This window comes from Anomaloglossus baeobatrachus, chromosome 2 (genome assembly GCF_048569485.1).
Source record: "Anomaloglossus baeobatrachus isolate aAnoBae1 chromosome 2, aAnoBae1.hap1, whole genome shotgun sequence".
NCBI lineage: Eukaryota > Metazoa > Chordata > Amphibia > Anura > Aromobatidae > Anomaloglossus > Anomaloglossus baeobatrachus.
The window spans coordinates 527,766,005-527,792,655 of NC_134354.1; the positions used below are offsets into that span (position 1 = coordinate 527,766,005).

General features: G+C 48.2%; 1 protein-coding gene across 1 annotated transcript in view; it reads right to left on the reverse strand.

Moving 5' to 3' along the window:
- Nucleotides 1-26,651, reverse strand: part of VWA3B (von Willebrand factor A domain containing 3B) — a 363,812-nt gene that overhangs the window by 250,123 nt on the left and 87,038 nt on the right. Inside the window, exons 9-13 of the mRNA XM_075336597.1 lie at nt 25,750-25,949; nt 25,021-25,175; nt 20,854-20,992; nt 13,662-13,793; nt 10,470-10,568 (exon numbers count right to left, since the gene is read on the reverse strand). Of these exons, the coding sequence (XP_075192712.1) occupies nt 10,470-10,568; nt 13,662-13,793; nt 20,854-20,992; nt 25,021-25,175; nt 25,750-25,949 (725 nt within the window). The remainder of the gene's footprint in view (nt 1-10,469; nt 10,569-13,661; nt 13,794-20,853; nt 20,993-25,020; nt 25,176-25,749; nt 25,950-26,651) is intronic.

Sequence of the window (26,651 nt, forward strand, 5' to 3'; positions counted from 1 at the left end):
GAGGTCATCAATGACGTGGCGGTTCCGGATAGGTCGCATGTGACGTCACTGATGACATGGCTCTCTGCTATTGGACCTTGGTGGTTCCACCCTGGGTTTGGGGCGGACCCAGGTTATAAAAGGGGCTGGAGACAACATGGAGAGGCGCAGTCTTCACTTTTGCTCAGTCAGAGCACACCTCCATGTTAGAGCCTCATTGCGGTATAAGCCTATGTTGGGAAGCGGTAGGTAGGGTTAGGCGAACGGTGCCTGTCACGCCAAGATTCGTGGCTCGGCACATCAGGGTCAGGCGCCGTGCTTCCCTCCTGCCGTTCCAGTATTGCTATAGCAGCCCAGTGGCGTTAACTGGGCTGCGGCTGTTGTGCTTCCTGTCCGATTGTGCCCCCTACGCACACGGACAACGCACCTGCTGCGCCACCTGTCTGATTGTGCCCCCTACGCACACGGACAGCGCACCTGCTGCGCCACCTGTCCGATTGTGCCCCCTACGCACACGGACAACGCACCTGCTGCGCCACTTGTCCGGTTGTGCCCCCTACGCGCACGGACAGCGTACTCCAGGACCCCTGTGGAGTTAACAGGGTGTTCCTTATTTTCCTCGGCTTCCCGGTCAACGCTACTGGTGTACCCATCTGGCCTGACGTGTCCTACACACACGTGGCCAGTCGAGAGGTGGCCAGAAACGCTAATCGGAGGACCGCTCGGCCTGACGTGTCCTACACACGTGGCCGACAGGGCGCTTTCGTGGCGGTCTTCCGGTCAACGCTACCTGGTTACCACCCGGCCTGACGTGTTTCCTGCACATGTGGTTGGTGTAGCGCTAGGTGCACCAAAACGCTAATCGGGTTGTCGTCCGGTCTGACGTGTCCCAATACACATGACCGGTTCCCAGAGTTCCTGGGTTATCTCAGAGCCATCCAGCTCTATAGTCTCTGCCTAACCCTCAGGTGCCAGCAGCTCCATTGTCATCTGGAGCACGGTGGGCCCCGACTGGCGATTAGGATATATACCCCCTGGTCCTAATCTGCCGGTCCCCCCGTAACACCACCTTTGATCTGTCCCACGAGGAGATCCTGCACGGGGGCAGCCATCTTCGTGTACCCCTTTATAAAGCGCCGGTAGTACCCCACCAGGCCCAGAAACTGCCTTACTTCCCTCACTGTGGTTGGTCTCGGCCAGCTCTGGATGGCAGTAATCTTCTCAGGGTCGGGGGCGACACCGTCTACACTCACCACGTGCCCTAGGTACTGCACCCTGGGTTTCAGCAGGTGACACTTAGAGGGCTTCAATTTCATCCCGTACTTGGCAAGGGACGCGAACACCTCGGCCAGGTGCTCCAGATGGGCTTCGTACGTCTGGGAATAAACAATCACATCATCCAAGTACAACAGGACGGTCTCGAAGTTTAGATGTCCCAGACAGCACTCCATCAGTCGTTGGAAGGTTCCGGGGGCATTGCACAGCCCGAACGGCATGCTATTAAATTCGCAGAGCCCCATCGGGGTGGTGAAGGCGGTCTTCTCCCGGTCCTCTGGGGCCACGGCCACTTGCCAGTACCCACTGGTGAGATCAAGGGTAGAGAAGTAGTTTGCAGTTCTTAGTGCAGCCAAAGACTCTTCGATATGAGGCAGTGGGTAGGCATCTTTATGGGTTATTTGATTAATCTTCCAGTAGTCCACACACATCCGCATGGTACCATCCTTCTTCTTGACCAGTACCAATGGAGCGGCCCAGGGACTACAGCTATCCCGAATAACCCCTGCCTCCTTCATATTCCTCAACATATCTTTGGCACACTGGTAATGTGCAGGGGGAATAGGTCTATACCTTTCTTTGATAGGGGGATGTTCACCGGTGGGGATGTGGTGTTGGACCCCTTTGATCTGCCCAAAGTCTAGGGGATGCTTACTGAAAACCTGTTCGTACTCCTGCACCACCCTGTATACCCCTGCCCTGTGATGTGTAGGGGTATCATCAGTGCCTACATGTAGCTGTTGGTGCCACTCCTTTGTCTCCCCTTGGGGTGGGGAAGTGCTAGTGGTAGGTGGGAGTGTTGATGGACTGGCTTCATGGATAGTGTGAGGGTCCAGGGTGAGCAGCTTGGCAATGGTGGCATACCGGGGAAGCCCAACTTCTTCCTCTCCACAGTTCAACACCCTCACAGGCACTCTCCCTTTCTTCACATCCACCACCCCTCGGGCGGACATTACAGTGGGCCAATGCTCAGAGGGTATGGGCTCCATCATGGCCGGGTAATCATGCCCCTGAGGCCCTACTGCTGCCCTACACCAAATCATCATCTCACTCCTAGGGGGCACAGTCAACGGAGCTACATCCATTACTCTCACTCCACCAATCTCCCCTCCTGTTGAGCTTACATGCTGGCGGTACATCAAAGCCCGGATCTCACGCTGCACAGCTCTCTGCCGGCTTCCTGCTGCTGTGGCGGCCAGCTGTTGTAATAGGGTCAACACATCAGTCATACAGTGCTCCATCACATTGGTTCCTAGCACTATCTTCGGGTTATGATCACTGGGTTCATTCATGATCACAATCATACCCTGATGTTGTAGTTCAGCTTGCCCCACAGTCATAGCCACTTGTTTATACCCCACTTGGGTCAATGGAAGTCCATTGGCAGCAATCAGTGTTATACTAGTATCTGGGGGTGCCAGTTCGTCCATTCTCCAATACCGCTGATACAACGTGTACGGTATGGTAGTTACCTGTGATCCAGTGTCCAAGAGAGCCATCACCGGTATACCGTCCACAGCCACGGGGATGATGGGTCGGGCCCCAATATATCGATCTCGCTAGTCCGGGGGGCCACGATGTTCTACTCCTGAGGATTGGCCCGGGGCCCCAGGGGTTGCTCGTTTAACGGGCACTGTCAAAAGTAGTGACCAGGCTTACGGCACTTGTAGCAGGTCGGAGGTCTGCTCCGCGGGATATTAGTGCTTCTCCGCTGCATCCAGGGGACATCCTCGGGGCTGTCAGCAAGCTGTATTTGTGCGGGAGGCTGAGGTCGGGTCAAAGGTTGGAGTGCAGCAAGGATCTTGGCGAGGTCTCCGTCCATGCGACGGACCTGTGCTGCCAGCTCCTCCACGGTACTGCTTGGGGCTGCAGGTATTGAAGAGGTCGGTGGGGCGGGAGCCACAACAACGGGGGCCATCTCGACGGGCCACGGGGCTGGCTCCGGGACTTCTGAAGCTGGGGGCTGTAGTGCCTTAATAGCCCGTTCCTTTAACACAGCAAAGTCCACATCAGGGTGTTCTAGGGCCCACAGCCGGAGTTGTTTGCGATCCTCGGGGGACTTCATGCCCTGCACAAATTGCTCCACTAACATCTTGTTGCTATCCGCCTCATTGATGGGATTCACCCGCTTTAGCATGCGGAGGGCGGTTTGTAGACGTAAAGCATAGTCCCGAATGCTATCCACAGTCCGTTGCCGGCACTGGTAAAACTGCATCCTCAGCTCAGCCTCAGTCCGGGTCTCAAAGGCAGTCTGTAGCTTCTCAAAAATGGTGGCCACAGAAAGCCGGTCCCCCTCGGCCCAGGTCTCCGCCTCCTGCTCCGCCGCGCCAGTTAACTGGCCCAGCACTACCGCTGCCCGTTGCTTATCAGTCAGGGGGTACAGTTCTAGCAACGGGTTAAGTTTTTTCCGGAAGACCTGTAAAGCGTCAGGTTTCCCGTCATACTGCAGTAGCCAGGTAGCTCCGGGCGCATAGGGTAAGGAGAACGGCATCACCTGAGCGAGTGCGGGGGCTGCGGCACCTCCCGCTAGCGCGACTGGGGCCGAGGCGGGCCCATTCCCATCCGCGGGTGCCACCGCGGCTGCGACGGCCGCTCCTCCAGCGGCTCCGTCGGGCGCAGACATCTTGTTTCCGTCCCCCTTAGCTCTTTCCGGCCCCTCCTATCTCGGGGCGGGGTTTTGGCCTTCGCGCCTCTGCTACTCGAGAAGACGCTCGAGCGGGAACTTTTCGCGCCAAAGATGGCGACTTCTGGAAATTTTCAGCCTCCGGCTGAGCTGTCACTGAGGTTACCCGCGGCCACCGCTGCATCCACCGCTGGATCCAGGTAACCTCAGTGACAGCTCAGCCGATCACACGGCTCTCTTCATTAGCTGCGTGGAGGTGACAGGAGCGGCTGTGTCTTCTGCTGCTCCTGTCACCTGCATGCAGCAGAGCTGGATGCGACGCTGGAGGACCGTGGATTACGCCGGACAAGGAGGGCTTTGTTGTGGGTAATAAATTGGTAATGAGGGAATTTGTTAGTGTTTTTTATTTCTAATAAAGGATTTTTCGGGTGTGTGGTTTTTAACTGTAATTTACAGATTAATCATGGAAGGTATCTCGGGGAGACGCCTGACATGATTAATCTAGGACTTATTGGTAGCTATGGGCTGCCAAAAACTCCTTACTACCCCGATTTGCCAACGCACCAGGGCAAATCGGGAAGAGCCGTGTACAGTCCCAGATCTGTCGCATCTAATGTATGCGGCAATTCTGGGCGGCTGCTGGCTGATATTGTTAGGCTGGGGGGCTCCCCATAACATGGAGCTCCCCATCCTGAGAATACCAGCCTTTAGCCGTATGGCTTTATCTGGCTGGTATTAAAATTGGGGGGGACCTCACGCCGGATTTTTTAATTATTTATTTATTTATTTTACTGCACAGTATAGACACGCCCACCGGCTGCTGTGATTGGGTGCAGTGACACAGCTGTCACTCAGCGTGTGGGCGTGTCTCACTGCAACCAATCATATTTGCCGGTGGGCGGGAAAAGCAGGGAATACGAGATTGTTTAATGAGAAGCCGGCTTTTTCAAAAAAGGAAAAGCCGCTGGAGCAGAGTGAACGCCGTGCAGCGCCGGTGATCGGGGATCGGTGAGTATGAGAGAGGGGGGGACACTTCAGTCACTCGGGGGATTAGCGGTCACCGGTGAATCCTTCACCGGTGACCGCTAATCAGGACGCTACACAGACAGAGCCGCAGAGTCGCTGTAAAGTCCCCTTTACACACTGAAACTTGCTAGCGATGCATGCTGCACAGTGGGAAACAAAGGACCTAGGAATGGTCCTGAACGATTTGTAGCGATCACAACTTCACAGCAGGGGCCAGGTCGCTGATAGGTTTCACACACTGCAATGTCGCTGGGGAGGTCGCTGTAACGTCACAAAACCGGTGACGTTACAGCGATGTCGTTTGCGATGTTGCAGTGTGTAAACCCAGCTTAAGACCCTGTTTATAGTTTGATCTTATAGGCCACCGTACCATGGAGTCATCATGGCAATGATTGTCACCCTCCGATTTTGCCTTAGGGGGGCTTTTAACCCCCGTTTAACCACTTACATGCTGCTGTTGCAGTTGACAGTAGTGTTTAGGTGGTTAATCGGCTCTGATCAGTTCCAAAACCATGGGATTTCCAAGCGCAAAGCTTAATTAGTCCCCAGCACCATTAAAAAGAATTCCTGAGCAATATGTTCTCTTAACGACCACCATTAAAAGGCATATCGGTGGTCATTAAGGGGTTAAACCCAAGTTACAGTGCTAATGTACCGCCCCGGGCTCGGCTGCAACTGAGCCGCTCAGATCCGGGCTCGCTGGTGGGTGGCTCGAGCGTCTCCGGACCCGGGGGCCCTGTGGTCACTTTGATCTGAAAGGGGCTGGTGGTTTAGGGGACGTAGGTGTACGGCCGGAGCCATTATTAAGTTTGTGACGCCACCCATGGGATGTGGTGAAGGTGGACACCACCGCTGCAGCTATGGGGCACCCGGGGGAGATGTTATATAGCAAGTTGTTAACCCCTCCGTGGGCAGGGATGGTGGCCCCGGGACCCGTTGGGGGTGTTTGGCAGTGCAGGGAGATGGGCGGCTGGAGGACACTGGTGTACTCACGATTAGAAACACACACAAGTCTCTGGTAAACCAAGGTGATGGTGGTCGGTGCCCGCAGCCGGCTGCAGTCTGGTCCCCTACCCGGTTGGTGGTCTCTGCCTTTCTCCTGCACCTTTTTAAGTGTTGATGGACTACCTGGACTTGCAATACAGGAGTCCGCTCCCCGGCTTGTGTATGTTGGAGGAGCCCTTTGCCCGCAGACGCTGGCCCATGGGAACTTTCTACCCCCCTCGCTGGGCTGTTGTCTTCAGTCGGGTAATATATTGGATCCCAAGCACTCAAATAGGACACAGAGAATGAATGCAAAAAAAGTGTTATTTCTACCCCCCTCGCTGGGCTGTTGTCTTCAGTCGGGACTTTGGGTGGGAAAGGACCTAAAGTCCAGACCGCAATCAGTTAATTAACTCAGTCCAGTAGTTTCTAGACCTCGTTTCAGGGTCTGAGTACCCCCTCTTGTGCTCCGGTTTCTGAGTCGGTTCCCCGGGTCAGTACCGGCGGGCCACTACCCTGTCCTGGTCCACCACTGTTCCACTGAGCCGTCTTCCTGGCTCCTGCAGGCAGAGGCCTCCGTATGCCTCCTAGCCAAAGGTGCCCGGGCTCCAACCCTGGCACCTGTTAGACTGCTGCAGACCTGCAGGCTTGCTTCCACTCTCCTTCACTCCTCACTACTCGCTCTCTGACTCAACTCTCACTGTTTTCCCGCCTCAGGCTGTCTGGACTCCTTGGTGGGCGAGGCCAACTGCCTGGTTCCGCCCCCTGGTGTGCCCATCAAGCCCTGAGGGGGGTGACTAGGGTTTAATGGTTGGCTGAAGACACCTTTTTAGGGGACAGGTGTTGTGCGGGGCTCTAACAGTGACTACCTGGCTAGTCCAGGGCGTCACACTAACCACTTAACCACCATGCTGCCCCGTTCATGATAACAATGCAGTTTAATGGAAGACCTTAAAAGGGTATTCTGAAGTTGTCTCCTGAGCAGGTCAGAGCTATACAGACACTTTACTCACTGTTTTCTGGCAATATAGACACTCCTCTTTGAGTGAAAGTTATGCTGAGTTGCAGAGCTGTAGTATTAGAAGAACTATAAAGCTCAGCCCAAGTTCTACTATAACACATTCAGCCATCCGTGATTGCTACCTAGTAGTTCCAAGGAGCCCAGCTCCTGACCTCCTCTCACTTTCACCTCCAACACTACACTCTCCTTTTCTCTGACTGACTCCTGACACGCCTGACCTCCCCTTAACCAACCCCCCCAAGTGGGCGACCCTATTCCACTCAGGCCGTCCACTGGTGTGTCTGGTGGGTGTGGTGCAGAGTGTTCCTAGGATTTTGATTAGCTGGTTTTGGCTACACCAATTGTTAGGGACCCGTAACCAAGGAGGAGGTGGATATTGCACAGAAGGGCAGATTGCACAATACCCTGTGACGACCTGATAGGCCAGGGCGTCACACATACAGCTCTGGACTTGAGAGCTGAGACTTGCTCGATATCGCAGACTGGTGATTGTGCAAGATTTATAGTAGCAGCTCAGTTAGGAGCTGAGAGGCAGGGGTAAGCAGGTCACTTGCTAACTATTATTTAGAGATGGATTGGATATTATGAGTTAACCTTTCTCCTGGAACATAACTTGTGTGCACTCTCGCCAGTGTTTGAGCTCCATGGAAACCAACTATACACTATCAAAAATAAAAGCTCTCCTTGCATGAGAATAACAGTAAATCCGAAAAGCAAGTTAATTGCAAACTTGGGTTTCATGCTATTTAACTAAAACAATTTAATAATGTGACATACCCCTTTATGTCTGTCTGCTAGTATTATATTACATATAGCTACATTCTGAGCAGAGGCAGGCGGGCAAATGCCCTCTGGGCCTGTCCCCCAACTGCCATTTGGGCTACCCAGGCATCCACTGTTTTAAATGACAGCTGCTGGTACTGTACTATAAATGTATACAAGTGTCGGTCTGGCCTCCCAGTATTGGAGACACGCTAAGAGTGCGCACAATGTGGGCGTGTCTGCTGATTTTACATCACCAGTTTCCATAGAGACCGTCTTGAGAGAAGAAATCAGCAGGGGGGCTTTGTCTGGCTCTGACCCTGCCAGTCATCTTGTAAACATGTGAAGCACAGGGAGATTTATTGCCCAGGTTTAAATTTCACACAGATCAGGGTCGAGCTGTCTTTGGGAGCCATGGGTTCCAGCGTCACCTAATCTGCAGGAAAGTTCAAGCTGCAGCAATAACTCATAGTAATGCCGGCGTCACACGGTACGATATATCGGGCGATATGTCGGCGGTGTCACGTCTTAAGTGATGCACATCTGGCATCGTTTGATATATCATAGCGTGTGACAGCTACGGTGAACGAGCAAAAATACTCACCTTATCGTTGCTCGTTGACACGTCGCTCATTTTCAAAAAGTAGTTTCTTCTTCTGCGCGCCGGTTGTTCATCGTTCCCGGGGCAATACACATCACTCCGTGTGACACCCCGGGAACGACGAACACAGCTTACCTGCGTCCCGCCGGCAATGCGGAAGGAAGAAGGTGGGGGAGATGTTTACGTCCCGCTCATCTCTGCCCCTCCACTTCTATTGGCCGGCCACTGTGTGACGTCGCTGTGACGCCAAACGTCCCACCCCCTTCAGGAACAGGATGTTCGCCGCCCACAGCAACGTCGTCCGGGAGGTAAGTACGTGTGACAGGGAGTTAACGACTTTGTGCGACACGGGCAACTAATTGCTCTTCCTGGTGCGTTGGCAATCAGGGTAATGGCAGTTGGGGTAGAGGTCAGCTCACCAATACTCACTAATTATCTTCTCCAGTATCCAGTGCCTTTCTGTTTTTCTTCTGAGTGAGAGTAACCGCTCTTCCGACTTTCCAGAACTCTCTTTTACAATGTAAGTCTATGGAACCTCGTGCTGACCCTAGTTCTGATGCTCCATAGACTTACATTGTAGAAGCCGTGTTGGGGTCACATATAGAGCCTAGTGTGATCTGGAGAGTCTGACTAGTTAGCCAGTGACTCAAAAAGAGGAGAAGAGCAGAGTGGCACCGGATCCCAGAGAAGACATCAATAGGTGAGTATATTAATACACTGTTACTACTTTATACTAAAGGCCCAGTCACACAACGACTTACCAGCAATCCCGACAACGATACGACCTGATAAGGATCGCTGGTAAGTCATTGGGAGGTCGCTGGTGAGATGTCACACAGTCAGGAATTACCAACGACACAGTAACGATACAGGTCGCAGTAGCGACCTGTATAACGATCTCGGCGGTCATTGGGACCCTGCCACACAATGTCAAACACAGCGATGCATCCTGCCCAGCAGGACATCATCGCCTTTGAAGAAAATAGTCCGGACCTTTCTGCAACGACTAGCGATCTCACAGCAGGGGCCTGATCGCTAGTAGGTGTCACACATAACGGAAACTGCTGGTGAGATCCTTGCTGCGTCACAGAAACTGTGACTCAGCAACGATCTCGTTAGCGATCTCGCTGTGTGTGACGGGGCCTTAACATTTACACAGGTTTAGAGAAATAAAAGGTAATGGGAGACTTTTAAAGCCTGCTTTACATGTTACGATTTTGCATACGATATCGTATGCGATCGTAACCGCCCCCATCGTATGTGCGGCACGTTCAATTTTGTTGAATGTGCCGCACAAACGATTGACCTCCGTCATACGTACTTACCCGTCCATACGACCTCGATGTGGGCGGCGAACGTCCACTTCCTGGAGTGGGAGGGACGTTCGGCGTCACATCGACGTCACGCGGCAACCGGCCAATAGAAGCGGAGGGGCGGAGATGAGCGGTACGTAACCATCCCGCCCACCTCCTTCCTTTCGCCGGGAGCCGCAGGACGCAGGTAAGATCTGTTCATCGTTCCCCGGGTGTCACACACTGCGATGTGTGCTACCCCGGGTACCATGAACCACCTGACGATCAATTCATGAGGAATGAACGACGTGTATGCGATGAACGTTTTACTGTTCAGTCGCAATCGCTCGTAGCTGTTACACACTACCATGTAACTTACGATGCCGGATGTGTGTCACTTACGACGTGACCCCGCCAACACATCGTAAGATATATTGTAGTGTGTAAAGCGGGCTTAAGTGTGCTGTTTCATTTACAATAGAGGTGACAATATAGGAATTAATCATATCACGACATCGTGCAGTTTCTAAGGCACAAAGTATTTTTTTCCCATATATTGTTTTCCGAGCTTTAAACACTTCTGCTGAATCATGATAAAGTGCTATGCACACACTGTCATGATTCCTCTGTATTCCCAACAAAGTGATCACACATGTGTGACTTCCCTAATTCTGGTAACGTACCGACTAGAGTCTCAGACACGTCTCTCAGTAGCACACTGATAGAAGTAGATTTACTCAGCCTTAGCCACAACAATCATTTTCCAGCTTTATCTTTGTAAAACCTTGTAACCTCTACTCCCTACATGAAGCAGCCAGAGATAAATACAATAAGAATGGATCGCTGCTCACGGGTCACTGCTGTGTGCTTGCCAAAAATGGCCAACCTGGCCATGATTGTTAGTACCTGATCAGGTCTTCCATCAGTAAGTAGGTAAACTGCCTGGGTGTTACTGTCAGTAAGGGAAACCTGGAGGGCCTTTAAAGTATTAGTTGAACTGCCAACCTTTGAATAAAAAGATTATCCAATCAGTGTCACAATACTTCAGTCTTAATAAACTGCTAACACTATCCTTAAACCAGAAAATAATGTAAATGGGATTTTATTTTGCAAAACATAATAGTCTATCTTGAATATAGTTACAATAAATATTAAGATATTTTCAACCATTTGTATTGCTACCATGCATATCAACACATAAATACAGTATATTAATTAACAGTCCCTTTAAACATGTCACTATTTATTTGGGAATCCCCTGACGAAGCTTGATGCGAAACACACGATGGATGCATTCTCTTTATGTAGCATGTATTAATACCACTGTGTATGTATTTTACCATATTTAATTCCTCCATATCATTTCTCTATGGTTTGTAAACATTGGGCTCCTTATTTTGTAGAGTATCCATCTACAGTACTTAAATGTAGATTCATCGTTACATTTTATTATTTAAAATATCTTTATGGGAGGATTGTGCTCATCCAGTTCATTTTTCTTGTGTCTTGCATTTCTGTTTTTCTTTTTAAAGAATATTGTAGCTCCGCTCTCCTCACCTGCCCGCCAGCCCCATGCGTTCTGTTCCTGCCTCGGGGTCTGCCACGGCCTCCTCTTGTTTCCATGTCACACGCAGGTCTTCTGTGATTGCCCATAGGGTGCACGTGTGGCCACGCCCCTTTCTTAAAGGGCCGGCATCCCATTACCCAGAAGTGATCCTTGAGGTCAGTTATTACCCTGAAGGTATTTAAGCCTGCCTAACCTTAGGGGAGGCGCCTGAGCAACGTTGCCCATCATTAGTGCATTGCTAGTTCTCAGGTCCCATTAGTGTTACTATCTGACCCTGCGCCCTTGTGTTTTGAACCAGTGACTCGTTCCTGCTAACCAGAGCTAGCTAGCTACCTCCGTGCTGCCACGTCTGAGCTACTACCGTATTTTTCGGACCATAAGATGCACTTTTTTTCCCCCCAAATGTTGGGGGAAAGTGGGGGGTGCGTCTTATGGTCTGAATGTGGCTGTGGGGAATGTGGGTGCTGCGGTGGAGCGGGTCATCGGGGGCATGAGCAGGCTGTAGCAGCCTGCCGTGACCACGTGGACCCGCTCATTTAATATGCACGCCTATCCCCGCCCATCATCCCTCAGCGCTGAAGCAGGCACTGACAGGTGGGCGGGATGATGGGTGGGGGATAAACAGCCGGCCCGCATGATCACCCCAGGCAACAACGGCCTGGAGTGATCATGTGCGGCTGTATTCACTGCCCCCCGTGCATCATCATCAGCGCGGGGAGCAGTGAATCAGTGTACAGTACTCACCGTTCCCCTGCAGCATCGCTCGTCCTCTCGTCTGTGTCAACGGCAGCGCCGCTGAGTGGAGCCGTCCCTATTACCCTGCTGCATCGCGATCATCTCCTGTGTCTGTGCCGGCGGCTGGGTGGAGACTAGCGGCGCGCACAGCGTTTGACGTCATCGCTGTGCGCACGTGTCCACACGCAGCCGCCGGCACAGACACAGGAGATGATTGCGATGCAGCAGGGTAACGGGGACGCCTCCACTCAGCGGCGCTGCCGCTGACAGACGGGAGGACGAGCGATGCTGCAGGGGAGTGAGGTAAGGTGAGGTGAGTATAAACGTTTATTTTTTTTATGTGCCACAGGATGCGGCCATACACCAGGATGGGGTTATATTATGAGCAGGATGGGGGCATATGAGCAGGATGGGGTCATATGAGCAGGATGGGGTCATATCAGCAGGATGGGGTCATATCAGCAGGATGGGGGTATATTATGAGCAGGATGGGGGTATATAAGCAGGATGGGGGTATATTATGAGCAGGATGGGGGCATATGAGCAGGATGGGGCATATGAGCAGGATGGGGGTATATTATGAGCAGGATGGGAGTATATAAGCAGGATGGGGGTATATTATGAGCAGGATGGGGGTATATGAGCAGGATGGGGGTATATTATGAGCAGGATGGGGGTATATTATGAGCAGGATGGGGGTATATAGCAGGATGGGGCCAACTGCCATGATGGGTTATATAGCAGGATGCGGCCATATGCCAGTATATAGTAGGATGCGGCCATATGGCAGGATGACGGTATATAGCAGGATGAGGGACATATACTGTATATACAAGGCAGGACGATCATTACCAGGATGCGGCACCTTAGTAGAGAATTTGGGGACATTACCCCAATAACAGTGTCAGCAGTAGATCCTCGCCCCATAACAGTGTCATGACCACATTTTTTGCTTAAAACTTTATTTTCCTCCTCTAAAACCAGGGTGCGTCTTATAGTCCGGTGCATCTCATAGTCCGAAAAATACGGTACCTCTATGCTGCTACGTCCGAGCTACTACCTCCGTGCTGCTACGTCCTAGCCTCCACCTCCGTACTGAGCACACCTATATCGGATATCAGAGACTCACCAGCAGTCCGTCAGAGCCGACTCCACTGTCCTGGCTGTCATGCATTTAGGCCTCCTGGGGCTGCACCTGACAATCCCTGTATAGGGGTGAGCTACAGGTTGGCTCCTCTAGGGGAGCTCAGTGTATGGCCCTCATTGACTAACAAATATACAATTTTTTTACTTACTGAGTTCTGCACATGCTTTGTAGATGACACTTAACCAATTTGATATTGTTGACCTATGAAGGATAGGTCACCAATATCACAAAAGTGGACAATCCCTGAAAGTGCTTTTTCTCCATCATATGTATATGATGTGGTGATGGTTGCAATTATTGCACCTTCACTAATATTTGGATTACAAGACTAAGGATGGATTAAAAAAAATGAAAATGTTCGTCTTAATTACAACTGCATGAAGTTGCTTTTCAAGTGGCTTTAAGAGCAATAAATGAATGTCTGTCTGTCCTAAAAATAAGCCAATCAGCATGTACAGGTAGCTGCTGGATTATTCCAGCTTTTAAAAGTGGAGTGAGTATATATTCATGAGCTGTCATGTTAGTGCTTGGAATTCAGGAGGACACATGTTTGAAGAAATGTCTGCTTATCTAATACTGGATGGTTATGTTGAGCTGTAATGATAAATACGATACATTGGGTAAATATATGTGAAATACCGTATCTTACCTGAAGATCTTTAATCCAGCTCCATGCTTCTTTCATGTTTTCTTCATTAACAGCTGCCAGATTTGGTTTCCAGGCCTCTACTTTTGAGTCAAACTTTACAAAATTGAACATTCTCTTGTGTTTCAGCTGCTCCTGGAGACATAAATATTAATACAGTATAACTGTGAGAATCTATAACTAGTTAATGAATAAGCTATTTAGTCTTGTTGTGTGTTAAAGGGGATTGAATATTATTGCCACTGGGGTCGGACCACTGAAGGCTCCAGTGATTTCAAAAATTGGACACTGTAAAGCTAAGTTCTTGGCTTCACTGAAGCCCTAGTGGTCAGACCGTAGCAATCAGTCAGTTATCCCTTATTCTGTGTGGAGGGAACAACTTTTAATCTTGGGAACCCCCTTTAAGAGGTATATATTATGAGCAGACCCTCCAACACATTTGTGAACAGACCCTTACTCCTTAGTTTGTAATTTGAAACACAATAAGATGGAAGAAGGTAGAAGAACATTAGATAACTAATACTTATTTTAGTTCCCTCCTCCTTTTTAACTTCTAGTGCATATATTGGAATCATACTTTTACCAAAACCTACTTTTAAAAGGATTGCAACTGAGCGAAAAATCTGGGAATGTAAAGAATCTAGAACTCGATTGATTACAATTTTAAAAATAAGAAAAATTCAGGTTTACAATTTGGTAAAAAAATTGTTTAAAAAATATAATTTTACGGGGTAGGTAGAAACAGTTGACTGACTGGTAGCAGAGATGCTGGTGGGTGGTATCAGGCACCAGGATAACAGATAACCACTGGCAGACAGGGGCAAGATGACTGGAGAGATGACTGCTGCCAAAGAGGTGGCAAGATGATAAGACAGCAAAATTACCAACTGTAGGCTGACTGGTCAGTAGAGCTACTGACGGGCGGACACTGGATGGCTGGAGACCAGTGGCAGACAGGCAACAAGCAGAAGACTTACAAGAGTGACACAGAAATCAGACAACCTTGGAGAAAAAGGTCCAAGACCTACAACAGGTTGCAAACAGGACTTCAGAGTGCACAGAAGTCACAAAGCAGAGCAAACAAAGCTCAGCACAGTCCCACAAGCAAGGTAGGTCTCCATCAATCAATCAATACGAGGACCAAGGTGAGAGTCCTCCAAGCCCTTAAAATAGGGCCAAGCAATTAATGTAATTGCAGGGCACCAGGCTGGCTCCAAATATAGGGCAGGAGCATAACAAATAAGAAGCTATGACATTATTAAGATGTCCATTTTTGTTGTATGAGTTCTATCCATATTTTTTATGGATAGCGTACGTGTCCAGTAAACAACCTCGATTACTAAAAAGTTATCAAGCTGGGTAAAATGTATAGAAAACATGTATATCATGGTTTGGAAATCTCTCATAGCCATATTTTATTCACAGCAGAACATGTAACAGACAGAAGTTGAAAGTTAGACATTTTTCCATTTCATTTAAATAAATAACTTCCTTAGAAATAGATGTCAACAATACATCTCAAAAATGTTGTAACGGGGTTAAAAAAAAGGCTGGAACAGTCAGTAGTACTAATGAAAAACAGCTGAGAGGTCAATTTTTAACTAGGTCACAATAGTTAAATGTATATGATGGTTTGGAAATCTCTCATAGCCATATTTTATTCACAACGGAACATGTAAAAGATCAGAAGTTGAAAGTTCGACCTGCTTCCATTTAATTTAAAATAAATAACTTCCTTAGAATTAGATGTCAACAATACATCTCAAAAATGTTGTAACGGGGTTAAAGAAAAGGCTGGAAAAGTCAGTAGTACTAATGAAAAACAGCTGAAAGGTCAATTTTTAACTAGGTCACATGATTTTGGAAATAAAGAGCATGTTAAGAGAGGCAGTGTCTCTCGAAAGCAAATATAGTCAGAGATTCACCAAACTGTGAAAAACTGTCTAAGAATAGTTGAAACATTTCAGGATAATGCTTCTTAACATAAAATTGCAAAGTCTTTGAACATACCACCATATACAGTACATGTCATAAAAAAATTCAGAGATTTTGGAGAAATCCATGGCACAAGGCAGAAGGCCGACGGTCACAATTAGATGCTTGTAATCCATGGGGCACGTAGGTGGCACTGTATTAATAGGCATGATTCAGTTGTACAAAAGCACTGCATGGGCTCAGAAATACATCCAGAAATCATTTTCCGTGAACACAGCTCACTGTGCAATCTACAAATGTATGTTAAAGCTCTATTATACAAAGAATAAGGGCTCTTTCAGACGTCCATTATCATCAATCTGATCTGAAATCACAATACAAGGACTGGCCATGCATTTCTCAACCTGCGAGTGACATGAAAAAGTCCATGCATTGTGAACCGAGATCAGACCAATGATAGCAGACTTCTAAAAAAGCCATATATCAACACAATCCAAAAACACTGCTGTCTTCTCAGGGCCAAAGGTCATTTAAAATAGTCTTAAGGCCACTTCACACATAACGAGATCGCTAACGACATCGTTGCTACGTCACAGTTTCTGTGACGAAACAATGACTTCACCCGCGATCTCGTTATGTTTGACACGTACCAACGATCCGCCCCCTGCTGTGAGATCGTTGGTCGTTGCTGAATGTCCTGGGCCATTTTTGGCTCGTTGGAGTCCTACTGGGCAGGATGGATCTGTATGTTTGACACCTACTAACGATCTCGTTACCGACCTAGATGAGAACTTAAAGTGTGACACATAGGCGTGTAGTTGCGTCACCTTTTCCGCGCCCCCTCTGCACTGATTGGTTGGCGCTGACAACAGTACTGCGTTCTGATTGGGTATCGCTTCATGCTTTGTTCCTTTTTGAGCCTTGCTTTGAGGATAGAACAAAGGAGGGATGAATCCGGGTGCAGATGCAGATTCGATCCGAAAAGCAAGCAAGCAACCGGGAACAATGTACGAATGAATCCGGGTGGAGTCGCAGGTTCTATCTTTAAAGCAAGGCTCAAAAAGGGACAAAGGATGAAGCGATACAAAGTTGCCGTCTAGGCCGGCCGCCTAATCAGAACGCAGTATTGGCCACCAATCGGAGCTGAGGGGTGTGGAAAATGCGACACATATGCATGCCTACATGGCTTACAGCGTCAAACACTACGCCCCTATTCGAGGTCGGAATCGTTACATAGCTGCTGTGTGACAGGGTCCCAATGACCAATGAGATCGTTATACAGGTCGCTGCATCGTTACTAAAGTCGTTGGGAAAATGACTGTGTGACATCTCACCAATGATCTCACCAACAACTTAATAACGATCCGGAAACTGTGACGTAGTAACGATCTCGTTAGCGATCTCGTTATGTGTGACTGGACCTTTACGGAGTGTGCTGCAAACTCAAGAGGAGAAGGATAGAGATGAGCAAACCCGAGGTCCGGTGTTCGTACCGAATATAGACTACAGAAATAAAAACAGAGTTTGAGCTCGGGTGCTTTACCTATATTAACCACTTTAGCGAGCATCGCTGTGCTCAGGTGCGCTCGGTGTTTACCTCAGTGTGAGCCGCTTGCAGTGTTTGATCGGCTCGCACTAGTGGTAACAATAGCATGTTCGGATGTAGTGTGCACCAAAAACAAAAAAAGGAAGAATGAAAAAAAAAAAGGAAAACCATGCCCAACCGTCCATGGAAGTGATCTGTTTACGGTTGGCTGCATGTGGGCGGAGACCTGAACTGCCCAATTAGTGAGTTCCATTGGGGTTCAGGTCAAGTCCGGGTAGCAAACCGAACTTTTTCAATAGGCCAGCTGCCCCCACCCCACCGAACTGAACTTCCATGGGTTAGCTCATCTCTAAAGAGGGACAATCCAGCTCATTATTAACGCACAGTTCAAAAGCCTGATGGTATCTAATGGCATGGGGTTGCATCATTTCCTATGGTATGCACACTATTAATGCTGATTATTATACCGGTAGTTTTAGAACCACATATGCTCCCATCCAGACAATGTCTAATTCAGGGAGGGCCTTGCATATTTCAGCAATACAATGCTACACCACATACTGCATCCATCATAGCAGCATGGCTTCACAGAAGAAGACTTCGGGTGATGAACTGGTCGCCTGCAGTCCAGACTTTTCCCCAATACAAAATATTTGGTGCATTATGAAACACAAAAATCAGACAAAGAAGAGTCAGGACTGTTGAGCAGCTAGAGAATCCTTCATCAGAAAAGATTGTGCCAACATTTATCTCCCAAATCTCCAGCAATTGTTCTCCTCACTTTCCAAATTTTTTTAGACTGGAGTGGCAGACTGTTTCTACCTTTTGAGATGTGTTAATGTTATCAATTTCTAAATGAGTTAATTTTTTTCAAATACAATGGAAAATTGTCTAACTTTCAGATTCTGATCTGTGTTCTATGTTTTGTTAAGACTAAAATATCGCTGTAAGAGATTTCTAAATCATAGCATTCTTTATATTTTACGTAGTGTCCCAACATTTTATGAATTGTGATGGAAATTTATGGGCAAGTTCATATGTCTGGTTTTTGAGGTCCAATTTACAAATCACAATAGGCCATTTAAATAAATTGGTTAAAGGCAAACCAGTTACATTGTATGGATATGAGTCTAGTGCAGGGGTCCCAAACACGCGGCCCGCGGGACGCATGCGGCCCTTCAGGTGGCTTCTTGCGGCCCGCAGGCCCGTGGACCTGGTAAAGATGGCGACCGGTGCAGGGGCCGCAGCTGCCGGTTATATATTTCAGCCTACAGTTTTGTCTTTGCCGCGCACAGTGAAGTTCTCGCTGCAGAACGCAATAACAGCCGCCTGCCAATCAGAGGCAAGCACCTGCTGCATATGACCTCAGATGATTGCCTGTGATTGGCCAGTGGCTGTTGTGCAGTGAGAACTGCTCTGCACGCGCCGGCCGAAAGTTCAGCGATGACAGCAGCTGTGATCATTACCGGGTCCACGTGCCTGCGTGCCGCTGACAGCAGGTGAGAAGAATGTGTTCGTGTGTGTGGGGTTCTGTGTTGCTGGCTGAGGCTGCACTGTGTGTGTGGCATGCCGTGTGTGTGTGTGTGGTTCTGTTGCTGGCTGAGGCTGCACTGTGTGTGTGTGTGTGTGTGTGTGTGTGTGTGTGTGTGTGTGTGTGTGTGTGTGTGTGGGTGGGTGGGTGTGGTAGCTGAGGCTTCACCGAGTCCACGTGCCTGCATGCCGCTGACAGCAGGTGAGAAGAATGTTTTCGTGTCTGTGTTTGGTGTGTGTGTTTCTGTTGCTGGCTGAGGCTGCACAGTGTGTGTGTGTGTGTGTGTGTGTTAGCTGAGGCTGCACAGTGTGTGTGTGTGTTAGCTGAGGCTGCACAGTGTGTGTGTGTGTGTGTGTGTGTGTGTTAGCTGAGGCTGCACAGTGTGTGTGTGTGTGTGTGTGTGTGTTAGCTGAGGCTGCACAGTGTGTGTGTGTTAGCTGAGGCTGCACAGTGTGTGTGTGTGTGTGTGTGTGTGTGTGTGTGTGTGTTAGCTGAGGCTGCACAGTGTGTGTGTTAGCTGAGGCTGCACAGTGTGTGTGTGTGTGTTAGCTGAGGCTGCACAGTGTGTGTGTGTGTGTGTGTGTTAGCTGAGGCTGCACAGTGTGTGTGTGTGTGTGTTAGCTGAGGCTGCACAGTGTGTGTGTGTGTGTGTGTGTGTGTTAGCTGAGGCTGCACAGTGTGTGTGTGTGTGTGTGTGTGTGTTAGCTGAGGCTGCACAGGGTGGGGGGGGTGTTAGCTGAGGCTGCACAGGGTGGGGGGTGTGTGTTAGCTGAGGCTGCACAGTGTGTGTGTGTGTGTTAGCTGAGGCTGCACAGTGTGTGTGTGTGTCTGTGTTAGCTGAGGCTGCACAGTGTGTGTGTGTGTGTTTAGCTGAGGCTGCACAGGGTGGGGGGGGTGTGTTAGCTGAGGCTGCACAGGGTGAGGGGGGTGTGTGTTAGCTGAGGCTGTACAGGGTGGGGGGGTTTGTGTTAGCTGAGGCTGCACAGGGTGGGGGGGGGTGTTAGCTGAGGCTGCACAGGGTGGGGGGGGTGTGTGTGTGTCTGTGTTAGCTGAGGCAGGGACACATTGCTACAAGGAGACAAGGATGCACACATTTTTACAGAATGGGAAACAAGATGGGGCACACTACTAATAGATGTTGGCCAAAATTACTATGCGGTGGTTATTGTAAAACTGTATTACTTACAAAAAGGGGAAAAAAATGTAAAAAAAAAGTGTGTATGTATGTATATATATATATATATATATATTCATTCACACATACATACACACACACACACACACACACACACAGTACACATTTGTTATAATTGACAAATGAACAATGTTCAAAAACAGTGATTCAAGGGTGTATAGAAAAAAAAAATGGTACCACTACCAATGTCACTTTGTCCTGAAAGGAATGCGGCCCCTCAAATTATTTTTTTCCTGTGTGCGGCCCATACACCCAGCCGAGTTTGAGACCCCTGGTCTAGTGGTCAGTGATTAATAGCTGTCTGCATGCCCAGTCAGCCAGGAAAGACTGTCAATCACTCAGTAGGACTACCTCATGGCCTCACTCATTAAAATACAAGTTTTACTGAAACATAAGAAAAAAAAAAAATCAATAAAATCAGCTCCTTCTATTTTATAAAATCCAGCCTGCAGATCAGATAAGATTTTTAAATCAACATGACAGGTTCCCTTCCATATATCATCTGAATGTTTACATTGTTTACTGTGTAATGGATAGGCAAAACTTTAATTTTTTACTTTTTCCATAAAACAGTGATGGTAAAAACTGATACACAGATCAATGATCGATGACAATTGGATCCAGCACACATCCTGGTTTTTCTCATACACAAAAAGACAGATGTCAGACGGAGGCCTAACAAAAGATAAATAAACACTAACATTTCACATCAGAAAATCCTATAAAAACCTATGTGATCTTTTGTCAATATGTCTCTGTTTTTCTGTGAAATACACGAGTGTGAATTGAGCCTTTTTAGTACACGAGCTGCAAAAACTTTTAAATAATAATGGGCATATTCAGTGAATATTGTCTACATGTTAAAACAATCCAGAATACAGTATATACTACGGTAGCCCACCATAGCCCCAAGATCTGCAAACCATCTTACAGTGTTATTTTGTGCTAAAGGATTTTCTTTACATTCCTATTTTCCAGAACAGATCACCTGTAAAAGCTGTAATATTTTCTCCTTCAGTAAAAACAGCTTATCCTTCATGGAATGTGAGGTATCAATGAGAATATACACTTGGTCTTCAAGGACCGTACCAAACAATTCTCTACTTCCATTCTGAAGCCATTGGACCCTTAAAGAATTAACAACATATAAATAAAAAGAGAAATTTCGAGGTTGTACACGTAGCCATGTTCATCCTTTGTGTATGTGCACATGACATCTTTATCAGGTGGAATCTGTCTGAAAAAGTGTAAAATCTCCACCAAAGTGAACACATTGCACAACCATAGCAATGTAAGAACAATATGGCTGTGCACATGTTCAGTGTTTGTTACTTCTCTTAACTGCTTCACGGTTCAGAAACCATGAAGTGGTTAAAAGAAGTAACATGTTCATCCGATACTTCATGTGGTTTCTTTTAAAAAGTTACTGATTAGTTGTAGCTTAAACTCTACAAAAATGATAGCGGCGGTGGAGCCTCCGCAAAGACGATGGCAAAGCCGAGCAGCAAAAATGCTTTAAAAGGGTTGTCCACTACTAAGACAACCCCTTCTGACTCCACTTGTTTCTGCGACGCCCTGGCCTATCAGGTCGTCACAGGACATTGTGCAATCTGCCCTTCTGCATGGTGTCCATCTCCTCCTTGGTTACGTGTCCCTGGCCTTTGGTGTTGCTAAGAACAAGCCAATCAAAAATCCTAGAAACACTCTGCACCACACCACACCAATGGGTAGCCTGAAGGGAACAGGGCTGCTCACTTGGGGGGTTGGTTAGGGAGTGTCAGGAGTAGTCAGTCGAGTGGTGACTCTCGTGAGGAGAGGTCACAAGTAGTTGGAGGAGGTTAGGAGCTGAGCTCCTCAGTTACTAGGTGGCAGACGTTGGTCTGGGCCTGGTAGGAGCTGGAACCCCGGTCGCAGGGGATCATGTCAAGGGGCACGGAACTGCCGAGCAGGGCAGCCGGCGGCCTTGAGCCATCTCCGGGCAAGGGCCAGGGCACGGCGGGGTCCGTGGACCCTAGGCCGGGAAGTAGCTTCAAGCGTCCTGGTAATTTACCCGACGAGGGCGAAGACTTCATGATTCGTCCTCCACCTGCTCCAAAATCGGGGTACTAGCGCAATGAGGGGGATAGGACTTTCCCAATACACAGTCCAGAAAATCCCAAGCATGAACCCTGAGAGCAAGCTCACTCCGTTAGCCATACGGGTGAGCGGGACCCGACTAGTTTCACACTACAGGGGCCAACTAATAAAGACCGTGCCAAGGAAAAGGTCACAGGCTAACAAGCAACACCATCGGGCACGGGATCCCAGCGTGCTCCCTCCCTGCTACAGAGGTGCTAAGAATTCCGGTTTACAAGCTGTCGGTGTCAGCGTTATTGGACTGAGTGAGTACGCAGTGACCCTTTCCTCCCCAACGGAGCTCCCCTCTCACCGTCACCAAGACCCAGGGCAATCTCCCCCTACTCACGGAGGGGTTAAACACCTAGCTGCCATACCATCGCCACCGGGTGCTCTCCACAGCAGCAGTGGTACTACACCTTACCACACACTGTGGGTGGCGTCACAAACTCTAACAACAAAACCCCTTGTAAATACCCCCCTTTTATTTCGGATGTCCGCGCGGCCCCTCCCGGGTCCGGAGACCCCTTAAGCCACCGCGAATCCGGATCAGAGCAGCAGCCCTGCTGCTGGTGCTGGGGAGGTACATTTCCTCTAGTTAAAATAAAAGACCCTGTACTCACCTCCCGTTCTGGCACTGTTCCCGCGCTGTCAGTAATCGTGGTTCGGGATTCAAGTGACATTGTGATGTCATGTGAGCCCCTAGTCCAGTGATGGCGAACCTATGGCATGCGTGCCAGATTGAGCACGCAGAGCCCTTTCTGCCGGTACGCGTGCTGTCGCCACATTCAGCCACTTTGAACTGTCGGTGTGATTGCGCCGGCAGTTCAAGTTTGTTGGAGCAGAGGAGACATTTCTCCTCCCTCTGACACTCCTCCTCTACTAGGCTTCAGGCCTGTTGCCTAGGAGACGGCGGAGCATCAGTAAGCGGCGCCAGCGTCTTGTGGCCGCGTGGGAACTGACTGAGGACCCAGCAGCGCGCAGCGGTGGAGCGGGTGCTGGAAGGTGAGGTTTTTTTTTTAATTTTTAAACTGTGTGCGGATGTGCCAAGGTGTGGGAGGACAGTGCCAGCACGGGGCAAACATGGACAGCACGGGGCAAAAATGGACAGAACGGGTCCAGCATGGGGGGACAAACATGGACAGCATGGGGGGCACACATGGACAGCACGAGGGAAACATGGCTGCAAGGATGGGGGAAACATGCAAAGATGGGGGAAACATGCAAGGATGGGGAGAAACATGCAAGGATGGGGGGAAACATGCAAGGGTGGGGGGAAACATGCAAGGGTGGGGGGAAACATGCAAGGGTGGGGGAAACATGCAACATGCAAGGGTGGGGGAAACATGGCTGCAAGGATGGGGGAAACATGCAAGGGTGGGGGAAACATGGCTGCAAGGATGGGGAAACATGCAAGGATGGGGATAATATGGCTGCAAGGATGGGGGGAAACATGCAAGGGTGGGGGAAACATGGCTGCAAGGATGGGGGAAACATGGCTGCAAGGATGGGGAAAACATGCAAGGATGGGGGAAACATGCAAGGATGGGGGAAACATGGCTGCAAGGATGGGGGAAAACATGAAAGGATGGGGGGAAACATGCCAGGATGGGGTACATTTAGCAGCAAGGGAAGCATGCCAGGATGGGTGACATTTAACAGGATGGGATACATTTACCAAGATGGGGGAAAACATGAAAGGATGGGGGGAAACATGCCAGGATGGGGGTACATGAACATGCCAGGATGGGGAACATTTAGCAGGAAGGGGAACATACCAGGAAAGGGGACATTTACCAGGATAAGGGAACATGCCTGGATGGGGTACATTTACCAGGATGGGGGAATATGCAAGAATGGGGTACATTTACCAGGATGTGGGAACATGCCAGGATGAGGTACATTTACTAGGATGGGGTCATTTAACAGCATGGGGGAACATGCCAGAGATGAAATACATTTACAATAATGGGGTACATTTACCAGGATGGGGTACATTTACCAGGATGGAGGACATTTACCAGGAATGGGGTACATGCCGGGATGGAGGAACATTTACCAGGATGTGGAATATGCTGGGATGGGGTACATTTACCACGATGGGGCCAAATATACCAGAATGTAGGAAATATATATCAGGATGGGGGACATGTTTACCAGGAAGTGGCCCAGGAAGGGGGACATAACTACACAATGAAAGGGGAGGGGAGCAACTTGTACGTCTTTATGGGTTTTCAAGATGTTCAGACTTTGAAATGTGGATGTGGATTACAGAGTGAAATCTAATTGCATTCCATGCTAAAATCTCTGTCTGTCCAATATGCTGCAATTTTTTCCAGAAACATCAATCCAACTGCTGTGTCTGGAAAGGGCAGTGGATGGGCTCAGCTTCAATGTGTGGTAAGCATGCATGATCGCGATGCCCCCTGCTGAGAAGAGAAGACTGCAAAGGTAAGGTTAAAATCAATTATTTACATAATAGGATTGGTTGGCACTTCAGAAAAAAAATTGGGTTTAGGGCTACAGTTTGGGCACTCGGCCTGTGAAAGGTTCGCCATGACTGCCCTAGTCCAATCACCGTCGTCATCTCTCTCTCACCGTCGGATTAAATGAGTTAATCAGCATGAAGTGACGCTGCGGTTGCTACTCACTTCTTGTTGATTTAGTCAGAAGGTGTGGATAGAGAAGTCAGTGGTGATTGGACGTGGGACTTTCATGTCATCACAATATTACGTGAGCCCTGAACCGCGATTACTGACAATTGGAACGGCGCCAGAATGGGAGGTGAGTACAGGGTCTTTTCTTTTAACTAGGGGAAATAAGTGGAGTCAGAAGGAGTTGTCATAGTAGTGGACAACGTCTTTAAGAAAAAGACCACTGGTTTTTCTTGAAGCGGCTTTGCTTCGTAAAACCTTGGAAGGTCGTTGGTGTCACAGAGATGTTGTGTGTACATACCCCACATTATCTGTCTATGCCCATTTCTAATGATGAATTATCAGCAATAGTATTAATGAAAAAAAGTTATCAAAAATCATATCACCTTCTTTTCATTTTGTCTAGGGCCGTCTCCATTTTTTCCTCATACCACCGGCATTTCTCCTTACTGATATGAACATGGACAACTGAATCATCTTTCCAAAGCACATGAACAAAACGGTCGCAGTATTTGGCATTTATCATTTTCATGTTGTTTTCCTGGAGGTTACAGGGAAGACATGTAAGATGGTTGACACATCACAAGGCAATGTTCAACAGCAATGTTCAACATTGTGATATTCAGATACAGTAGGGGTGAAAACCAGCAAAACATACCACAAAAAAAGTAAGTACAACATGTAGATTTATATGCAGTTTTGCCAAACTTACAGTATCTACTAAAATGTACCAGTAAATCACATTTCTACATGAAAAAATAACACTAATGCAGTCTTTACAGGCAGTTTCCCTATGGAAATCAATAATATAAAATTGGCACAAAAAAAATAATATTAACATTGTTAAAAAACAAACATTTTCAAGTACAGAGCTTTACTAACCCATTCACACCTATGTACTAGCTGGTTGCAGCAGTTACATATTGTATCAGCAAAACATGAGATATTCAGTCTATGTTTGCTGTTCTTTTATGTGTATAAAGCTACCAGATGGTAAAATATTCAGGGTTTTTTTGCTACAGACAATGTTGAAACAATTTTTTTATGCACACGGTGGAACAACTCTAGTCCCCACTTAAGAGCCTGAGTATAGTGAGGTTTCCAGCTGTACTCACTGCGTCCGTCTGGATAGACTCATCCTTTGGTTTGGTTTTTATATCAACTACTCCATCGCTGTGACGAAAGGCGCAGTCTGCAAGGGCATCATAAAACTGCAACTTCTGCGGTTTTAAGCCAAACTCTTCCAGCCATTCCTTTGAGCTAACACAATCTTCTGAGGTCTCCTCTACCATCCTTCCGTTGTCCTTTTCTACAACTATGTAGGGATAAAGCACATACAGTCATTTGCATATATCTTACTGTGTATAGTAATGAAATAAATAGCCCTAAAATAATAATAAACGTTCCCCATACCACTACAGCTTACTTCTGGTTACTTTTTAATTCAATTTCATCAATCATAATGTTCTGAAAACATTTTTTTTTTCATGTAAGTACCTTATCCAAGGACACATGGGCATTTAGCATCTAATGCAAGAGCATCAGATGCGTTATGCTAATGACCCCCGGCTCCCGCTCTGCTGCGAGCATAAGCCACGTGTCATTATACTGTGATGCGATCCTGTGATTGGATCACAGCTACAGAGGAGAGGGAAGGACTAATCTCCCCATCTCCTTCATTATCAGCTGATGCGTATATCACACTGCACTTCAGTGCGATGTTTCTCTTGCACCCATAGACTTTTATGGGTGCGAATGAAAACTAATCGATTCCACCCGCAGCATGCTGCGACTGTTTTCTTGGTACAATCAGAGCTGAGAAAACAATTGCACATGGGAGCGACCCCATAAAGTAACAAGGATCCAAGTGGAATGCGATTTTTTTTTTATCGCATTCCACTCTGTTTTACTCGCCGTGTTTCCTAGGCCTAAACTTCAAAGATGCTCAAGCCATAGCTTCAATTTAAGAGCAATGTGATTGAAAGGTTCGTTCACACAAGCATATACTCCATATGTG